This window comes from Amphiprion ocellaris, chromosome 13 (genome assembly GCF_022539595.1).
Source record: "Amphiprion ocellaris isolate individual 3 ecotype Okinawa chromosome 13, ASM2253959v1, whole genome shotgun sequence".
Classification (NCBI taxonomy): domain Eukaryota; kingdom Metazoa; phylum Chordata; class Actinopteri; family Pomacentridae; genus Amphiprion; species Amphiprion ocellaris.
This window is the reverse complement of record NC_072778.1, coordinates 20,384,342-20,402,257: the sequence shown is the minus strand read 5'-3', so window position 1 is coordinate 20,402,257 and position 17,916 is coordinate 20,384,342. Positions and strand designations below refer to the sequence as shown.

The window sequence follows — 17,916 nt, the reverse complement described above, 5'->3', positions numbered from 1 at the left end:
TCCCATGGCTCTCGCATCTCATCCACGCTGCTTTTCCCACTCTGAGCTAATCCATTTTACACTTTTTGGTGCTTTCACATCCCTCTGGTCCCTATAGATCTTGCTCGAGATCTAAAGAAGACTGGAGGCTCAGGAGCCCATCCAAGATGAAAATGACTCAGGAACGGCATGTATATTTTATTGTCTTTCCTCCCAGTTTTTTTATTCCTCTTGCTCCTAATTGTCCCCACATTATATAAATCTGTAATCGTGCCATTATTCCCGTGCCTGCTCAGGTTATGTGCATGGAGGATGACATCGCCGGTGATGGAATTTGACGTGATATCTTTAATAGATGGAAACTCTGAGGGTGGGATCTTGTTCTGTCTGGTGCTGGAATTACAGTATAGTGATGGCACAGAGATCTCTCCCTGTTCTCTCAAATTGTTGTTGATCACATTTTTACTGTCTTCCCATTGTGTTCATAATTGCGCTTAGGAAAAGATTGCACTCCATTGTCTGCATTTGAAGAAGAGTCTCTCCCTCTTTGTCCCATTACTGTGTCAGAGAATAACATTGCAATCATTTCAATTACGACGGCGCTGGGATCGAGGTCTTCAAGTAGGGCCTTGAGATGTAATTGGAGGGGCACTGGCAAACTGAGGAACGGCATTTTTCTTCTGTGAAATTGCCTCAGTCTTGGGGACAGTAAATTGAGGTGCTGAAAAATGATGTGATAATTCAGCCACATGGTTTGGTTGGGGAAATTGTCTGAAAGTCACTTTCTGGAGAATTAGAAGGCAAAACTACATTTCCCTCCCGAGTCCTCTGTCCTTCATGCAGTGGCATGAAATGAATTGATGAGACAGAGCGAGAGGGAAAGTGTCGGTGTAAATGTTTGCAGCTAAAATGAAGCTGCCTGCTTGTGCATTCAGATTGGCTGAAGGGTGGGAGGCGGAAGCTGGAGTGAGGATACGGCACCTCGTTCCACGCTATTTCACGGCCTAAGCCTTTAATCGCAGCAGTCACAATGGATGCATAAAATGGAATTCAAATTTTGGATTGATTGATTCTATATTGATGAATGCCAAGGCTGGCTTAAGGGCGAAAAAAACATGTGACTGTGGCTTTTTAAAATGTAACCTCTTTAAGAAGGCAAGTCCTTGCTCTTCTCATGTGCTTGTTTGTTGCTTTAAATGTGCTTCAAAAGAAATATGAAAATTCCTGCTTTTTGAAGTTTAATCTCTTGCAGGAGTAGGAGGCTGAATGCAAATGCAGAAATTTGCTTTAGCTGTGCCTCTTGCTGCTTGTGGTGGAACATTTCAACTGAGTGATCGTGTAACTGTGGACAGTCAGCACCTCTAAAATGGTTGGTTTTGAGTCTGCTGCCTTCGGATTTAAGCCCTCATAAATGAGCAACATGCACCAAAACAAAACCAAGAATACGATGGATGGATACCATTTTAACCTCCCAGCTGAAATACTGTTGCAACCCGTCTGTAGTCACTCTATTGTGTCTCATTTCTTAATCCCTTCAAGGCATCTCACACACTAACAGAGCTGGCATAAGCACATTTGGTACTGTTTGCAGTGTTGAGATTAACAGGATTACAGATTAGGGATTACATTGGTGTCATTCTTACCCGTTTAACCTTGACCCATGCCCTGCTGAAACATTTCATATAGTCTGACTAAACCTGTTTGCAAGGCCCGAGTGTTTGCACACTTCTATTGAGTGTCGAACCACTTTGGTACATCCACATGAGGACAAAGTCAGAAAAGTGACAACAGCAGTAGCCTTTTGATGCTATGGATTACTGGCCTGTCCCTTCTTTCCTTCGGCACAGTTTCCATGGCCCTTAACACAATGCATCTCCAGCGTTTCCATGGAGAACATGCGGTTGCCAAGGCCTGTGGCGATTGAACACAGAGGGTCATCGTTTATTTCTGTCAGTCAGTGGTGAGGGGACAGATTGGAGAGAGGAGCGGCCGGAGAAGGGGGAGAAGGGGGAGGGTACTGCTGGGTCCTGAGGGGCTGCGAGGGTCCAGCTCTTCTTTTAAAAAGTTTATTTGTCCAAAGGATCACCCAGGGGTAAGCCTGACTCTGGTTGACGGTGTTAATGTACTGACTCTCCTCACAAATCCCTCGGACACTTAGTCGTATTCGCACAGCAGCGTCGGGACGGGTGGGGAAAGGGGGAACGGGACATGTGAGGCTACATATGGCCGACCGTAGCGTTGTTTATCCGGAGAGTTGTTACAGCTGAGGACCAGCCTTCGTCCCCCCTGTTCCTCCTTCGTCTTTCATTAATCTAGCAGTATGGTTCTGGCCTGCTTCCCGTGATGTGGAGTGAGCAGGTTTGAGTGGCCACCCACCCTGAGGAGAAGCATTAGTCTGTCCTCTCAGCCGTCACCTGCTATTGTTTATGTCTCCACTTCAGCCTGTCACCATCTTTCCGCTGCTATAAAATAATGAGGGAAATATTTTAATTGAGGTTTTCCGAAGCTTTGAGATTGATGGTTTGCCTCTTTGGGGTGAATTCCTTGCTAATTTCTCTCACCAATTGGATTTTTCTCAAGGTTTTAGATCTACTTTCCTTTTGCCTGAATTTCCACTCAATCCTTTTTTCCTCTCCTTGGTCTGTCTGCTGCTTCTGTTTAGGAAGATTTTTTTAGTCCACGTGTGCAATTACAGAGCTCATATTCAGTCTTAGCTCTTTCCATCATCGAGAATGAAAAGGTTGGACTATCAGATACGCATTAGTCTCCATCTGCCTCTCGTTTGTGCATGAGTTAAGACACTGACTCTCTTTGGCAGACTGAAACACTCTGGTGTCTACGAACCTTTTGGCTGTTGTTCACCTTACTAGTATGTCTGCTGGCTATACCTCTCATCAGCTTCTGCAAAGCATGAAATATTCATGTTCTCCTTTCTTCCTCCTCTGCATTTCTGCATCTATTATTGTGGGGAAAGGAGAGCAGAGACGTTTGCACTTGTAGCTTGGCTTCTCTTAAGGTGTACACATCAAGCAGAAGACACATTAGGTGAGATGGGCATGCCAGACATTTGAGATCCATTAGCCATTATTCTGTTCAGTCAGTGCTATATCCTCATTTCCATCATAGTCTCTAATGCATTGTGCTCTCTATTTAGCCAGCCTGATCTCACTGCTTCACACTCAAGGCCTTGAGGTTTCCCTTTATTTGTGTCAGCAGCTCTCTCGCTCCTGCTCTCAGGCTATCACCTTCTTTCTCTCCCTTCCTTCCTTCAGCTGTGGCTCTCTGCATCACAGCCTGAAGGTCAATATTGGGAGGCGCTCATCTCGACTGTGAATTGGGCAAGAAGGAAGGTTTTCTGTGCCTTTGCTCCGTTTGTCTTGTCTTGCTATTAAAACTGCTCCCAAGAGCATGTCAGCAGTGTCATTAGAGTCACAGCAGAGCTTATTGTCTCCCTGCAGATGCCGAGAGAAGATAATATGTTTTCGGTGTGATTATTTATGAACAGAAAATGACTTTTACTGTTAAAAAACAGGGCATACCACAGAGCGATATTATGAAAATCAATAATACTGCAAATACATCTGAGGTGTAGATATAAAAACTAGCATGTGAATTAGTGCATACTAGATGTAGTATTAGATTTTATATGTACTACATTTATAAAGAGTCTAAATTGGAACACTTTGTGGCTTTAGTTTGTCGAATTTGAGGATTAATTTGTTGCTTTTTCTGTTGTCTGCTGTTGTAGTATGAACATCTTTGACAAACAGACATTGTAAAACGTCACCTTTGGCTTCATCAAACTAGGTTATTGTAGTCAGATTAACACTGTTGTGGCCCTAAAAACAAACATACTCATACATTTCAGTGCTTCTTGTTGTGTATCTGCTGACATACACAATATGTTTGTGAGAAGCCACATATCAGCCCAGCCAATATTGTTCAAATTTCCAGGTTTCTAGAACAATAACATAAGGTGATATCATCACAATATGGTTTTGCTGAAAGCTGATGAGATGCAATATTGAATTATCTCCTGGTTCCTATTATCGCAGCTGTGCCAAGTTCTTTCTTTCTTTAAGTCTTTTGCTCGAGAACCCTGAAAAAGCTGTTAAGCCTCTGTGTCGTGTTAAAAGTTGTCGCCCCGGTCTTGTCTTCTGCTTCACTGTTTCCAGCAGGAGTCACTTCCTATGGCTAATCATACTTTGATATGCCGTGGCACGAACCCCGGCTCTCTCAGAAACGAACAAACAAGGTACCCGGGGGATCTTCAAGCAACCAGGGCTGTTGGTTTTTGTCTGCTCTGCTGTGATACATTCTCTGAACGCCCACTGCTTCTTCACGGCCTCTCTTTACATTAGACTCTGTATCCCTGTGAAGGGGGAAAGTTGGACACGACTCAGAGAAAAAGAAGTGTGATTTCTTCGACTGCACTCGCAGGGAGATTTAAGGCATTCTGCTAAGCTCAGCTGGAAGGACGGAGGGGGCAGAGATACTTGCCAGAATGATGACCTTGATTACATGAGAGGGACACTGCATGATACTATGAGCTTGATTTTCCCTGTGTAGCACTACAGATGGTAACTTCAGTGATCAAAGGATAATCTTTATGGAATTTTGTTTGAAATGATAGAAGAGTGATCTGACCTTTACCTCCTATCAGGCTGTAAAACATCAGAATTCAGTGTACTGAGCAGAGCACGGCTGCTGTTGTATTTTTAATGTTACTCACCTTTAATTAAACCTTGCTTTATAGTGTTTCTAATAAGCCCTTTGATGGCATTATTACATCTCTTTTATGTCCATGTTGTGTCAGAGTCTTGATGGGTTTAGTGGTCACTGCTTAATGTCTTTGGGTTGAGAGGGATGTGACTCTAATGCGGTATCAAGGGTTTTATAAAGGGATGTGTGCACCGCGATAGCTCTGCAGCTTAATGGTCAGAGCGTTTCCATGCAAAGGTAATGATGCTCTGTCTCATTTCCCCACCAGGACTCTAAATGGAGAAAGGATGTTTTTGTAAGTGACTAGCTCACACCATTCTCATACTGCATCCCATACTTTTCACACTTGGCCTGATGGAGACTGACTAAAGGCCTGATATATTATGTTAGGTCTGCAGAGGGTTTGGAAATGTATATTGAGTGTGATAAGGGATTTTCTCCAAGAGTAAAGGATCCTATTGTTGCCAGGTCTGTCTGTCACTGTCATTCACTCCTCTGCTCTTGGATTGCTTCCCTTCCATCGGCTTGTTTTTCTGCCTTTCCTGGCACTCCATTTTGGTCGTGATACTGAGGATTTGAGGGGAATAGAAGGCGAGTGTGCCCGCGGGTGATGGCTTCACTTGTATGCGGTCACACAGTTCTACCAGACTGAATCGGGAATTGGCTTGCCCTTAAGCTTTGTTGTCATTCACATTCTGCCTATTGATTGTGTGGAGGCTGCGTGAGCGAGTTTTTTTTTCTTCGTGTGTGTGTGTGCAGCATGTGTGTTTGTTCGCACGAACAGGGGTTAGGTGTGTGTGTGTGTAGGGGGAAATTTGGCAGCTCTTACTTTGTGTAGGTGAATGCAAGGACTAGTTTGGAGTGAACTTTTGGATTGTTGGCACTGGCAGCATACACACATCTCCCACACGCCACTAAACCCACACAACAAAAGAATGTGATATGCTGTTTGTTCTATAGGAGCTGATGCTGTGCTGCTTGATTGTAACATTATTTTCTTCTGTCCTGCTGTTTTTTTAGGTCAGAAGATTTGATCCTGAGGGAATGGTGCTGTTGAGATGACCTGCGTGGCCTTACTTTCCTCAAGAGATTATTCTCCAATCGAAAGAGTGGAGCAGAATCGAGCCAAGACATGCTTGACAGGTTCACATGATGGACAGGTGATGGAGTCTTCCATCATCTTTCTTCTCCAGTGACTCAACCTGCCAGAGCTCCCTCTGAGGCATAAGTGTGCGTACCAGTGGTACAAGGCCCCCTATTTCTTTGCCATGGTGACATAAGCAGTGCTGCAATATGAGGGAGAGCCAAAGTGAAACCGTCTCATTTCTTTCTCCTGTAGCTGCTGCAGCTGCTACTTTATTGCCATTTGTATTTAGCTCCATAACAAGACTGACTGTGTTGTGATCAACCCCTGCTCACTGTGTTTTTTTACCCACACTGAGAGAGACTGTCCCCAGGGCGTGTTGCTGGGCCGGTGGGGCGGAGCGGTGCGGTGTGACGTGAGACGATGCTGGGATGCGTGACACGCCTCCGTCGGCTCGTCCGTCTCCTCCCCCTGCAGACCTCCCTGCTCCTCCTTTTCCTCTTCTGCACTGTCAGCGTCTTCATCTCCGCCTACTTCCTCTATGGCGTCAAGCGGGACCTGGAGCCGTCGGGAGGAGGCGTGTCCGGGGCCGAGGGAGCGTCCGCCGACTCCGATGACCCGCGGGTCACTCCGTCTCGACTGCTACCTTTGCGGAGCGTCTCAGGGGGCCCCGGGGTGGATCCCGGCGGGGCCAGGACAGATCCTGTGGTTCTGGTGTTTGTGGAAAGCCAGTATTCTCAGCTTGGGCAGGAGATCGTGGCCATCTTGGAGTCTGGCCGGTTCAGGTACCGGACTGAGATCTCTCCCGGTAAAGGGGACATGCCCACATTGACAGACAAAGAGAGAGGACGCTTCACACTTGTGATTTATGAGAACATTCTCAAGTATGTTAACTTGGACGCCTGGAACCGAGAGCTTCTGGACAAGTACTGTGTGGAATATGGAGTGGGCATCATTGGCTTCTTCAAGGTTAGGACAACACCACACTCCCTCTGCCTCCCTCCCTCCCTCCTCTCCCTCCTCTCACTCACACCTTCTGCCCTGTCCATCTGGCTCCACCGTCTCTAAGGAGATTGGATTCACAGAGTTGGAAAGACCTGCCTCTTTTAATATCACTCAGTTCTACTGCTCTGTCTTATGTTATGTTTCTCTTATCTTGGCATGTTCCTCTTTCACTCCTTTGTTTTTCTCTCTTTTTTTTCACTGCTTTGTTTTCGTCGCTCTAGCTGCTCAGTCCTCTATATCTCTCTTATGCTCCCTCTTCCCTTCTCTCTTTCTCAGTAATCCCTAGATGGTCTTGTTTGCCCAAGGCCAGTTTTCAGGTGTTATGATTTTAATCACCATCTCTGAGCCATGGAAGGAATATAGAAAGAGATGTGGAGGAATGGAAGATGGCGCAGAAATGCTGGACCGTGTAGGTGAAGGTTAGCCTGGTGGGATTTACCGTCTATTGGGAGAGGAAGCAGGAGAATGAGGTTGTGCATTCCAATGACCTGGTCACACAGCAGTGCTGCTCAGCTGTTTGAACTGTCTGCAGTAAAACCCAACCTACATACAAGTATATCTGCATGACTGATAGTATTGTCCAACTTGGGTTTATCAAAGATTTCAATCGCCTCATACAGTATGTTGGCTGATGAGATATTTTTGAGTTTTAAGCATCACCGTGAGTAGTATGTATGTTTATATTACAGATGTGAGTTTATTCTAACTGCTCAAGAAATGCACTTTAAAGAATAATTTATCATGTTGGTTATCATGTTGGTACTTAATGACTTTTTCTAGTTGAATGAGCATCTGCTGGCATGTGTCAGACGTCAGATAAAGACATCCAGTGTCTGGATTTTATCTGTAATTGGCCTTGACAGAACGTTTTATGCAGCATTAACCCTCCAACGCCCTACAAAGTCTATTTGCATTTTTGTCATTAGTGTTTTCTTTACAGTTAGAACTCTGATGGATCTATTTGACTGCAAACATGAGCAACATCGCTCTGGTGGATTATGTACTCTAGACTTCTTTGTTAGTGACTTTCTATTGAACAAAATAAATGCGTGTTTGCTCATGTAAAGTCCCTAGAGCATATAAAACACTTATTTAGGGGTAAAAACAATGTCTTGTGGTTACTTTGTCCTCACATAAATAAACATAAGGCCCAGTTTGTGGTGAAGGAAAGGAAATTTGTACGATTTTCTCCATATTTGGTGTTAATACAGTTTGATCAAAGAAGAAATATCTTAATAAATTGGTTAATTTTTGCAATTAAGATCATATTTACACCAACAAAAAGGAATTAGTGAGAAATAAAGCCAGTATTTTGATACAGTGGTTAAAGAATATCTGCTGATAAATAGTTTTTTGGATTTCTTTTCAAAACTCTGAAATATTTTTTTCAAAATCCAGTAACTTTCAGTCCCTAGTTTTCCCATCACAATGGATGAACATCAGTAGCCATCATGTGGACATGTGTCAGCCTTAACTTGAGGACGCTGTCACTAACACCCACACATATGATGGTGAAATTCTAAGTAAGACTTCAGTTAAAGTGCAAGAAAAAGTAAGACAGAATCGGAGGATGACAAGTTTGGGAGGGTACATTTCAATGAGTTGTCACTGAACCCTCAGTCTTAGAATCTTGGAGGACACAGCGGGAGGTTATTCATTTTGACTCCAATCTTGGAGCATAGCAGATTGAGCATAGCAGGTAGAAGCTGCATCATGCCTTCATGTCTGAGTAGGCCTGACATTCCTTATTTCACACATGACTGGAGAAATTTGAGAATTATATCCAATACATTTTTGTCTTCATCACTCTAGTATATGATGAATCTGTGTGATTTCTCTCTTGTCTCTGTGTTGCTCAGGCCAACGAAAATAGTCTGCTCAGTGCACAGCTCAAAGGCTTCCCCCTCTTTCTTCATTCGAACTTGGGTCTGAAGGACTGCACAGTCAACCCAAAGTCCCCGCTTCTCTTTATCACTCGATCCGGGCAGCCGCTGCCAGGGCCTCTCCCAGGGGATGACTGGACTGTTTTCCAATCCAACCACTCAACATACGAACCCGTGTTGCTGGCCAAGACCCAATCAGCTGAGAGCGTCGCATCAATGGGGCAGAATGCTGCTCTGCTCCCATCTGTGGTGCAGGACCTGGGGCTTCACGATGGCATCCAGCGGGTTCTGTTCGGCAACAATTTGGTCTTCTGGCTGCACAAGCTGGTGTTTGTGGATGCTGTGGCCTTTCTGACAGGGAAGAGGCTCTCATTGTCCTTGGAGCGCTACATCCTAGTGGACGTAGATGACATCTTTGTGGGCAAAGAGGGCACCCGCATGAAGGTGCCTGATGTGAAGGTGAGTTGGTGCATGTGTTTCAGACTGGGGAAAAAAAGTTTTTCTCAGAATATGATCCTGCTTACCTATTCATCAACCAATGTTTTCAACAGCCCTTTGCTAAAATATAGAAATTGCCTCACACATAGCATGTGCTATCCTCTGCCAGTCACATAGAAACTCCTTCTTCTTGCTCCTCTTCTCCTTTTGAATGCATTCGTCCCAGTAGGCTGCTCAAAGCTGACAGGCCCCACTGCTCACACTGTCACAGAAGCTCCACAGCAATGAATATTTCAGGGGCCCAGAGACATACAAAGAATGTTGAAAAGCTCCTTGCTTGCGTCCCCTCAGAGCAGAACAGACTCCCCTCACATGTGGAGGCAGAGGGTATAAGAAAAACTTATGGAAGAAGCATCAAGGCCTTCCTCACTGGCAGCGCAACAGCAAGCTTTTAGGAACGAATCACACCCTGACAACATGGAGAAATCTGAGAGAGTGAGAGGGTGTGTGTGTGCTGGGAGTCTCATCCAGCGTGGAGATCAAATGAAACAAACACCCGAATCAGAGGAGAGCAAAATATCAAACAGAATGGAGGAGAGGAGTGAGGCAACTGGGAGTGGATGTAGGATGTTTACCGAAAGAAGCTTGCACAATAAAATATGTATGTGGGCACGCGACCGCCTGGGTGTTCACGCTTCCTCATTAATGCACTCGTGCACCAGTTTGAGAACATCGTGCATTGACTCATTCTCCTTTTCCTCCCACTGTTGCAGGCCCTGCTGGAGACACAGAGGGAGCTACGCACCCATGTGCCCAACTTCACCTTCAATCTGGGCTTCTCAGGGAAATTCTTTCACGCTGGTAAGATGCAGTCTTTGGTACTCAGAGATAAGAACATTCACAGAACTGAAAGAGATGACACTTCTAAGTTTTAAAGTTTTGATTTGTATTGTTTTGATTTCTCTACTATTTTTGTTTCTCTGTCATGCCCCGGCTCTCTATTTTCTGTTGCTTATTTCTTACACGCCTCTCTCTAATATTTGAACTTTCTCTCCCTGTGCCGCCCTGACTTTCATTTCCTCTCTTTGTCATTACTGGCCCCATTTTACCTTTGCTTCTATTTGTCTTTGTCCATTTTTATCTCTTCAATTTCCTCTTGACCCATCACCCCTTATTTTTCCGTTAATCCCCTTCGCCTCCCCTCCATCTCCTCTCCTTCCTTTCCCCCTTATTGTTTGACCTCTGTTTTCTACGTTCAGGATCTGATGAGGAGGACCTGGGAGATGACCTGCTCCTTTCCTATGTGAAGGATTTCTGGTGGTTTCCTCACATGTGGAGCCACATGCAGCCTCATCTTTTCCACAACCAGTCCGTGCTGGCCGAGCAGATGTTGCTCAACAAGAAATTTGCTATGGTGAGTAATGAATGGGTAAAGGTCACATCACAGCTTCGGCCGATCGCTGTGATCAGAGTTGTCCATACTTATTCCGTATTAAACAGGCAGTCTCAGGCAAGCTGTTAATGCTTGTGGAAGTTAAAATATGCAAGTCAGTCGTGGTTGATTTAGTTACACTCATGATTGCCATGGTAACAGCAAGTATGGTTAAATGCTACAACAAATACTTGAGTAGCTACTTTGTCAGCAATACAACAGAGCAGCTGGTGTATCCTTTTAAAGAGCAGCCAAACAGACTCGCATTGTTTTAATTAAGAGGCGAAAAAAATCATTTCATCCATAGTCGGATGTCCTGCCACAGACATCACAAGTAGTTTCCAGTACGAGAAGGTTCCAAAGTGGAAGTGGGTAACTTTTCTGAGGAGTTGGTGGTATGAGGGGTAATAGGTCCCTGTGGCTGCTACTTCTTGCCCCAGTACTCCCTTGCAAAAAAAGAAATTATCTCCTCGCAAACAATTAGCAAAAATTACATTTTTTCGATCTTCTTAGCAGAACTAACACTATGTCATGTTGTGTTTTGCCAATTCAGTCTTTATAGAGCCCATATTGTCCCCTTTAATAGCAAATTAATGAAAGTCTCACATGTTCCTCGAGTGTATCAAGTTTTCAGCTCAAAATACTACAGAAGATTGTTCGTTTTAAGGCCGGTTCTAAAGAGATTGTTTCAGTGTCTGTAGCTTTAAATGCAGCTGAAGAAGACACTGAAACAGTTGACTACGTGGCAGCTGACACATGACGTGAATTAGCGCGGGAGAACAGCACTTCCTTTTTCTAGTAACTATCACTGAGTGACCATTTTACATGGATGTGCAGCTTATGTCACAGCAAAGCCGTTTTTTTTTTTTTTAACATCTATTTTATATGGTGAGTTAGTCTGACTGCATTGTGGTTATAAAATCAGCATTTTAGTCGTGCAGAGCTGCAGATTGGAAATAGCTTGATGAGCCTGTTGTCTGACAAAAGAAACAGAAAATATGTAAATGAGAACTGCTTTATTGGAAATTCTACTATATTAAAATGCAGTAAATGTGAGCACAGAGAGCAGGAGAGAAGTAAACAGTTGTAAACAAGGAATGAAGTTGACACACAAAAAACAGAGCTAATCGCAACATTAGCCACACAACATGCGAACACTCAGGATTCGGGACATTGCCATCAATAATAATAGTAATCCACTGGGTGTTTAGTTCTTGAGGTGCTGGGCGTGCCTGAAGACTCTTGTGTTCATTCTTACAACAGCAGAACATTTGGTGAGCTTTGTTTGTGGCTAAGACATTTTAGAGATAGCAGAAGCAGTTCTAAAAAAATAACTAAACCTGACGAACTATGAGAGAAGTGCTCATTGCAGTGAGGGGGCAGGATTATGCAACTCTTAAGCAAAACTATTATTGGTTCTTTGTGCTACGTAGCAGTTCACTGAATTCCTTCTGGTTTGTAAAGACGGGAGGCCATCTCTTTGTGGGAGGCATGGCAGAAGTAAATGTCTTCATATCTTAACAGCTTTTAGTTTATACCACAAAGTTTATAACAACCACAGAACACAATAAAAATGGATTTTCACCATATGGGACCTTTTTAGTGTAAATCAGCGGCAGGAAATGTTGGATTTACATGAGCACTAACTTCCCACAGCTCTGGCATGGTGTAAAGACAGCCAACGGTTAACAGTGAGGCTGTTTTCAGTTAAATAAGATTGCACTAGTTTACATGCTAAATTGTTGTCCTGTGAATCTTGTGTGCTCATTTACTCAGTGTGACTCCAGCAGAAGAATGATAACAGGAAAATTTTTTGGGATCCTAATTTAGGCTCAGCCGTTGATGAGCTTTTTCGTATTTTAATGCCTTTCCTTTCGCTGTTCTTGTCCCTTAAACACTCATTCCTATGTTTTCACCTCCAGGAACATGGGATCCCCACTAACATGGGCTATGCGGTGGCGCCTCACCACTCGGGTGTCTATCCTGTCCACATGCAGCTGTACGACGCCTGGAAGAAGGTGTGGGGCATCAAAGTGACCAGCACAGAGGAATACCCACACCTAAAGCCTGCTCGCTTCCGGCGAGGTTTCATCCACAGCGGCATTAGCGTAAGGCCACTTTTCATACACCCTGGCATTCATAAAGCCTCATTATCTTCTTACCTCCAGCCCGTTGCTTTCCCTCCACTTGGCTTCTCAACATCTTTTCAAGCCAATAATCCCTTTCAGGGTTCTCTTCCACCATCTACATATTCTGGCCTTCATTCAGTAATTATCTCTGCATCTCCACCTCCTCCAGTTTCTTGCATTTATTCCTCTCCTGTGGCTATCAGTTTCTCTCCAGCCTGCCTTTGTCCATCATCCTCCATTCCTCCCCACCTCTGCTTTTTTCAGGTTTTGTCCCTGAAGATGATGAGCAGAGTGTTATTTTCATTTAGCGTACATTTGCTGAGGCAACAGAAGTCCTGAAAAAAGCAATCATCTCATTAGTCCTGTTGACTTGTTGTTTTCTTACATGGAGTGGGAGATGATAATGTACTCAAGTGAACCAGTGTTGCATGAGACACCTGTCTGAGTAGTGCTGCCTCGCAGGCCTCAGCACCATAACGAAGACTGACATCTCTGGCAACAGCATAGCAAGTGTCTGCACACAACCAATCACTGAAATGTCAACACAGAGGGAAAAAACTGTACTTCAGTCAACCTCACAGCCCTAGTCGCCTCTAAAGAAAACAGTTATGAGAGCAAAATTAAAGTTGAATAGATTACATTCAAGAGGTACAAAAGAAAGAAAGAAATCTTATCCATTTCTTTCCCAGGTTGACCTTTAGAACTGATAAGAAGCAGAGCAGCCTCAGTCCAGGTCCTTTGTAGTGCTGGCATTCAGTCCGTCTGTGTGGTCTCCAGCTCTGTTCCCGTCCTTGAGATAGCGCAGTCTGAATGGAAGGTCTCCGCTGCTTACTGATGATTGATATTCAGTTCCCCAGACACTCCAAACTGTAAATGCATTTCCATGAATTTCCATATAGACTCAGAGTGAATAAGAGGTTTGCTTTGGCTAAATGAGCTGCATAATATGAATGTTATTGAAAGCAAACAATGTGTGGGGTAACTGCCTGCAGTACTGACAGCTCCGCTCCGCTCTCAGTGGAGGGCTGATGGTGTGCGTGTCTGTGTTTATTTGTGTGAATGCATTGCTTGTGATCTTTTTTTTTTTTCTCTTTCTGGTTTGGTGACTTTGTGTTTGTTTATATCACAGGTGTTGCCCAGGCAGACATGTGGACTCTTCACGCACACCATCTTCTATAAAGACTACCCTGGCAGTCCGAATGAACTGGACAAGCTCATCAATGGAGGAGAACTCTTCCTCACCGTTCTGCTCAACCCCGTGAGTCAAGTACACACCCACACAGCACAGCATTTGTCTTGCACACTTGGAAACCCGTTTAACTGCTGGTGCAAATTGAAATTTAAACAAGGGACAGGACAATGACTAGTCAATGACTCACGCGATGATGTCTGCATCACGCTTTCTCTTTTTACACTACAGTGGAAGCCGCTTTTATTGGAGAAAAGACAGTGTTGAAAATTCCTTGTATTTCTCAATGTTTTATGTTTGACATGATATAATAAAAAGGCTACTTTTATTACCATCTCTGCAGACTACAGACAATAATATGCTTCTCAATGCCTGCCATTTTAACACCGTCAAGTCCAAAGTCTGCTGGCAGGTTTATCTTTTGTTTTTGTTTTTTTTTTTTTAAATCCCCAGGAATTGCATTACACAACAGAAAAAAATCAATGGATTGTCAACTTTCCAACAGTGCTTGAACTACTCATGTGTCATTTCACTGTTCCATTAGTGTAAACTCACCAAATCTGAGCTTACAATGGTAATATGTGAAAAAATGCAAAAAATAAATTTGGTTTGAGCCAGATTCAGTAAAAAACAAAATTATGTGCAATCTGTCTTCTGTGGAACCATGAAGCCTTTAGTGACCAACAGTCACATGACAACAGAACTGGGGACTTTTTAGCTGAACTGGGTTGAACACCATCAGTGTTTCTATGTATCTACTAGGAGACAAGTATGAGAACAAGTTGCAAATGTAGCAAATAGTAAAATATCTCTAGTATGAAGTGCCATCATTTTTTCGAGTGTTGGTACCACCTGTGGGGAAAAATATTGTGCATATTGATGTCAGGATTTATAATCAAAGAAATTCAGCTTTCTCTTTTTTTCTTCCTTTTTAACATGAACAAAAAACGATCAGAAACGACTAAAGTTTCAGAGGCTTAAAACAAAGACATGTTCCAACTGTGGAATCAGAAACGTTTGTTTAATCTATTTCATGGTAGTTTCGTCTTTATTCTGTGCAAATTCTTCTGCATTTCTTTTCCTAAGGTGCATTTGTTTAACCCTGAACAGAAAGCATTCACCCGTGTGTTTTTAGTGGCTTATTGCGAACAGAGACACTGAACTAATGCTGATGAGACAATTAACATTCATTATACTGTGTAGGCATATAAACTGCAATGTCAACTTTAGGGCAGAGACTGGCAGTTATTTTGATTACTGAATAATCTGCTTGTTATTTTCTTGATTTAGTGAGTTCATTCTTTCATCTGTAAAACATGAGAATGTTCAAAATATTCCCAGGGCTCAAACTTTACAATGACATATGAGAAAAACATGCAGTAGCTCCTAAAGAAGCTGAAATCATCAAGTGATTATTTTTCTGTTGATCAATCAGTCAACTAATTGTTCCAGCTGTAGCCAAATTGATATCATGGCACAGAGTTTGTACAATTTACCCAGTTTGCACCCAATTTAGAGCGTATTGAGTTTGCCTTCACCGCCGCAATAAATCTTACTCTGCTTGTTATTTCCATTCACAGATTAGTATCTTCATGACCCATCTGTCCAACTACGGGAATGACCGCCTCGGCCTGTACACCTTTAAAAGCCTGGTGATGTTCATCCAGACGTGGACCAACCTGAAGATGCAGACGCTGCCGCCTATCCAGCTGGCTCAGAAGTACTTCAGCCTCTTCCCCTCTGAGAGAGACCCCCTCTGGCAGGTGAGAAGAAAATACTGATGACAAAATCATTCACGTTTTTTTGCTATTTTTTTTTTTTTTTAGGCTGCTATAATCTTATTTCTTTAGACTGTCCCTCATATATACCATTTACTATGCAGTCATCCTTCGCTGTACATACTCAGACACAGTGTATGACTCTTATTATGTTTATTTGATCATTGTAGATGTCATTATCTTAAATGTTTAATCTTGTATTAAAGGAATGTTCTTTGTAAATTGTTGAACTGTTCAGTGAACCCGGTTAATCTGCCCTCGCTTGTATTTTTAAACGCACACGTTTTGGAATTTTGTTGGAAGCACGCTCTTAACAAAGGGATGATTTATGTGTTTTGGTGGGCTACAGGATCCTTGTGAGGACAAAAGGCACAAGGACATCTGGTCCAAAGAGAAAACATGTGACCGCTTCCCCAAACTGCTCGTCATCGGACCTCAGAAGACAGGTGAGGCGCAGTGCTTCAACACCCTCTACAGGACAGAGTTAGAAAGGATTACATGTGAAGTTCCTCATTCAGTCCAAAGCACAAGTTGTGTTTTGTTCTAAGTGGTGTGAAAGCTGTTGATTATTTCTTTGAAAATCTGACATGTGTGTGTTTTTAACTGTTGTCTGCCATGGTTGCATTTTGCAGTACGAGTTAATCTTCTTTGCTACTTATGATAGGAGATTTACATACATTTCTCAGCATATTCCTTTAACATTCTGTGTTATTTCCTCCCTTTATCTTCTCGATCTTGCTCTTTCGTTCTCCTCTCAGGGACGACGGCCCTTTATCTATTTCTTGGCATGCACCCTGATCTGACCAGTAACTACCCCAGCAAGGAGACGTTTGAAGAGATCCAGTTCTTCAACGGACACAACTATCACAGAGGCATTGACTGGTAGGAAGCCGTGCACTCACGTCATGTTTTTTTTTTTTTTTTTTTTTCTGCAGCAGAATTGTGGAAGCAGTGAGTCATTAATGACAACTAACCAAAGATATAGTTTCAGAGGTGGCTCCATAATATAGCTCATGTTGTTTCTCTTAAATGGTCCATTTGATGACTCTTTAACATCTCTATTTGAAGAGAAGTCTTGTGCAGGTGCAGTTAATTGAGCATATACTGTAGTACGATTAAATCATGTTTTTTTTCTCCCTGTTTTGTATTTAGAAGTACAGGTTTGGGAGAAAAAAACAAACACACTATAGGCAAAAACATGTTCTTTTTTTACACGAGCAATTTTTGAAACTTTGGACTGTTTTGCCTCCACTTGTGGGAAGATAGTTTGTCTGTTGCATGTGTATGTGTGCATATTTGATGAAATGATACCTCATTTGATTATATATATACATAACTTTTCAGAAAACATGTTACAAACAATAAAATACAAAAAACAATAGTAATTGTCTTAATGCAAGTAAGTTTTTTTTAACCCGCCTGTAGTGTCTTGTCTCAAACATTAAAATGCAAATGATGCACAATATCATGCACTCATTAGTGACATTCCTAAGTGCAAAACCAGCAACACGAATAACACCTATTTATTTAGAAAGCCTATGTTCAGAGTTTCCTGTAATTGAGTTAGAGCTGCATTAATGCGAAGCTTCGCGCACCACAGCACCTGAAAAGAATCCAACGCAAAATTCACTTGGCAGGTTAGAAATTTGTGACTGGGCTGCACAAATATTAACATTGTATAACACTAAACCATGTTAGATGTTGGGGTTTTTTTTATTTATTATTTGTATGTGTGGTGCCAAGCTGTTGTGCATGGTTAATCACCCACACAATGAACAGAGAACTTACTCTAAACTACAGAGAGCAAACTGGACCAGGTCATCTGTGGCTGCTGGTCACTCGTCTTTGTGTTTGTTGTGTGTCAGGTACATGGAATATTTCCCTCTGCCCTCAAACACCAGTTCAGACTACTACTTTGAGAAGAGTGCCAACTACTTTGATTCTGAGGTCGCTGCTCAGAGGGCTGCAGCTCTCCTGCCCAAAGCCAAGATCGTCACCATCCTCATCAACCCGGCGGACAGAGCTTACTCTTGGTACCAGGTCGGTCATAAGCAGCACTAAACTTAAGAGTGTTGTCACAAAGGTGGCTTAGTTTTACCCTGCTAAATCTCCATGGTAACTGATGCTGCAGGTTATGTTCAGAGTTTAGATTTAAATGGGCTGTAACCAAACAAGGCTGTGTTGTATCTACAAACCTGTTGAGCCGTGTAGCTACAGTATCGCACATCGTGTGCATCGTGTTGACCTGGGAACCTACATGTATTCAGCTGGTGATGC

General features: G+C 43.0%; 1 protein-coding gene across 1 annotated transcript in view; it reads left to right on the top strand.

Moving 5' to 3' along the window:
• Nucleotides 1–17,916, top strand: part of ndst1a (N-deacetylase/N-sulfotransferase (heparan glucosaminyl) 1a) — a 44,724-nt gene that overhangs the window by 22,590 nt on the left and 4,218 nt on the right. Inside the window, exons 2-11 of the mRNA XM_023271673.3 lie at nucleotides 5,722–6,754; nucleotides 8,650–9,132; nucleotides 9,885–9,972; nucleotides 10,371–10,525; nucleotides 12,466–12,651; nucleotides 13,802–13,930; nucleotides 15,442–15,624; nucleotides 15,989–16,085; nucleotides 16,398–16,521; nucleotides 17,505–17,679. Coding sequence (XP_023127441.1) covers nucleotides 6,209–6,754; nucleotides 8,650–9,132; nucleotides 9,885–9,972; nucleotides 10,371–10,525; nucleotides 12,466–12,651; nucleotides 13,802–13,930; nucleotides 15,442–15,624; nucleotides 15,989–16,085; nucleotides 16,398–16,521; nucleotides 17,505–17,679 — 2,166 coding nt within the window. The 5' untranslated portion in view covers nucleotides 5,722–6,208. The remainder of the gene's footprint in view (nucleotides 1–5,721; nucleotides 6,755–8,649; nucleotides 9,133–9,884; nucleotides 9,973–10,370; nucleotides 10,526–12,465; nucleotides 12,652–13,801; nucleotides 13,931–15,441; nucleotides 15,625–15,988; nucleotides 16,086–16,397; nucleotides 16,522–17,504; nucleotides 17,680–17,916) is intronic.